The 1290-nt window shown below is 46.5% G+C and overlaps 1 protein-coding gene across 1 annotated transcript in view; it reads right to left on the bottom strand.

Annotated features, from left to right (window-relative positions):
• Nucleotides 1-1086, bottom strand: part of rsph14 (radial spoke head 14 homolog) — a 10408-nt gene extending 9322 nt beyond the window's left edge. The window contains exons 1-2 of the mRNA XM_030104946.1: nt 900-1086; nt 55-157 (exon numbers count right to left, since the gene is read on the bottom strand). Of these exons, the coding sequence (XP_029960806.1) occupies nt 55-157; nt 900-1086 (290 nt within the window). The remainder of the gene's footprint in view (nt 1-54; nt 158-899) is intronic.
• Nucleotides 1087-1290: the final 204 nt, after the last annotated feature.

Consider the following 1290-nt stretch of genomic DNA (forward strand, 5'->3'; position numbering starts at 1 on the left):
GTGTGTGTGTGTGTGTGTGTGTGTGTGTGTGTGTGTGTGTGTGTGTGTGTGTACCTGCCCAGACTGTGTGTTGCCACCACCTCCAGAACCTCACATGTCTTCGTCCTCACTGACGGATCTTTGTCCTTCAGCAGAACCTTCAGCTGCTGCAAGAACCCTGCAGAGAAGAACCAGAACCAGGACTACAGATGGTCCAGAACCCTGCAGAGAAGAACCAGAACCAGGACTACAGATGGTCCAGAACCCTGCAGAGAAGAACCAGAACCAGGACTACAGATGGTCCAGAACCTGGACTACAGTTTGGTCAAACAATCTCACAGCAGTTCTATCAAATCCTCCAAACATCTTCAGCAGAACCCAGAATCCAAACCGGAAGAAACAATCCTAAAATTAATGTATAAGGCAAAGTGTAATTTATTGCCTGTAAAACCCAGATTCAGAACCAAAATCAAAGAAAGAAACATCGTGGTAAAAGGAGTGAACTTATGGAATGCTCTGAAACAGGAAATCAAAGAGTGTAAAAAACAATTATGACATTTAAGAAACATATAAAAAATTCCACACTGGAAAAATATGAAAATGAAAACTAAAGTTGTTGCGGGTGAAAAAATGTTTGATTTAATGAATATGAGTTTTTGAGTATTGTTAATTTGTATTTGTTCTAATACTGCATGTAAAGGGTCAGATGTAATAAGATTGTTCTTCTTTCTGCTCCGTTTCTTTGGTTTGTTTGGTGTCTAGACTGATGACATTGATGTATTTTCATCTTTTTTGTTTTTTGTCTTTGTGCTGTTTTAAACGAAAGAAACAAATAAACCAAACAATCCAGGAGATGAGATGAGAACTAATTTTTTGAAGGTTATTAACGGTGTGAAGGGTCTCGGTCCCGGTCCGGTTACCTTCGGTCACGGTCTGGTAGAGCCGCTCCGGGTCGTGGATCAGGTCCAGGAGTGAAGCCAGAACCCTCAGCCTGGTGCCGGAGTCCGGCTGCTGCAGGTCGGCGAGGAGCTGCGGAACGGCGAGCCGGCCGAAGGCCACCGGAGCCCGGCCGGAGGGGCCGGGGGGGCCGGGGGGACCGGGGGCCATCCGGGGGAGGCGGGTAGATGACCTCTGACCCTACTGAGATGAGTTCTGGTTAGGTTGAGCGGAGTTCTGGTCCAGTTGAGCGGAGTTTGACCGGAAGCTGCTGTTGCCAGGTAACCAAACGAAAACATTGACGGCTGCCGGTGCTGCGTTCAGAACATACAAAACGTAGGAAAATCCAACTTTATTTGTTCCCCCTCGTTAAAC

This window comes from Salarias fasciatus, chromosome 12, assembly GCF_902148845.1.
Source record: "Salarias fasciatus chromosome 12, fSalaFa1.1, whole genome shotgun sequence".
Classification (NCBI taxonomy): Eukaryota; Metazoa; Chordata; class Actinopteri; order Blenniiformes; family Blenniidae; genus Salarias; species Salarias fasciatus.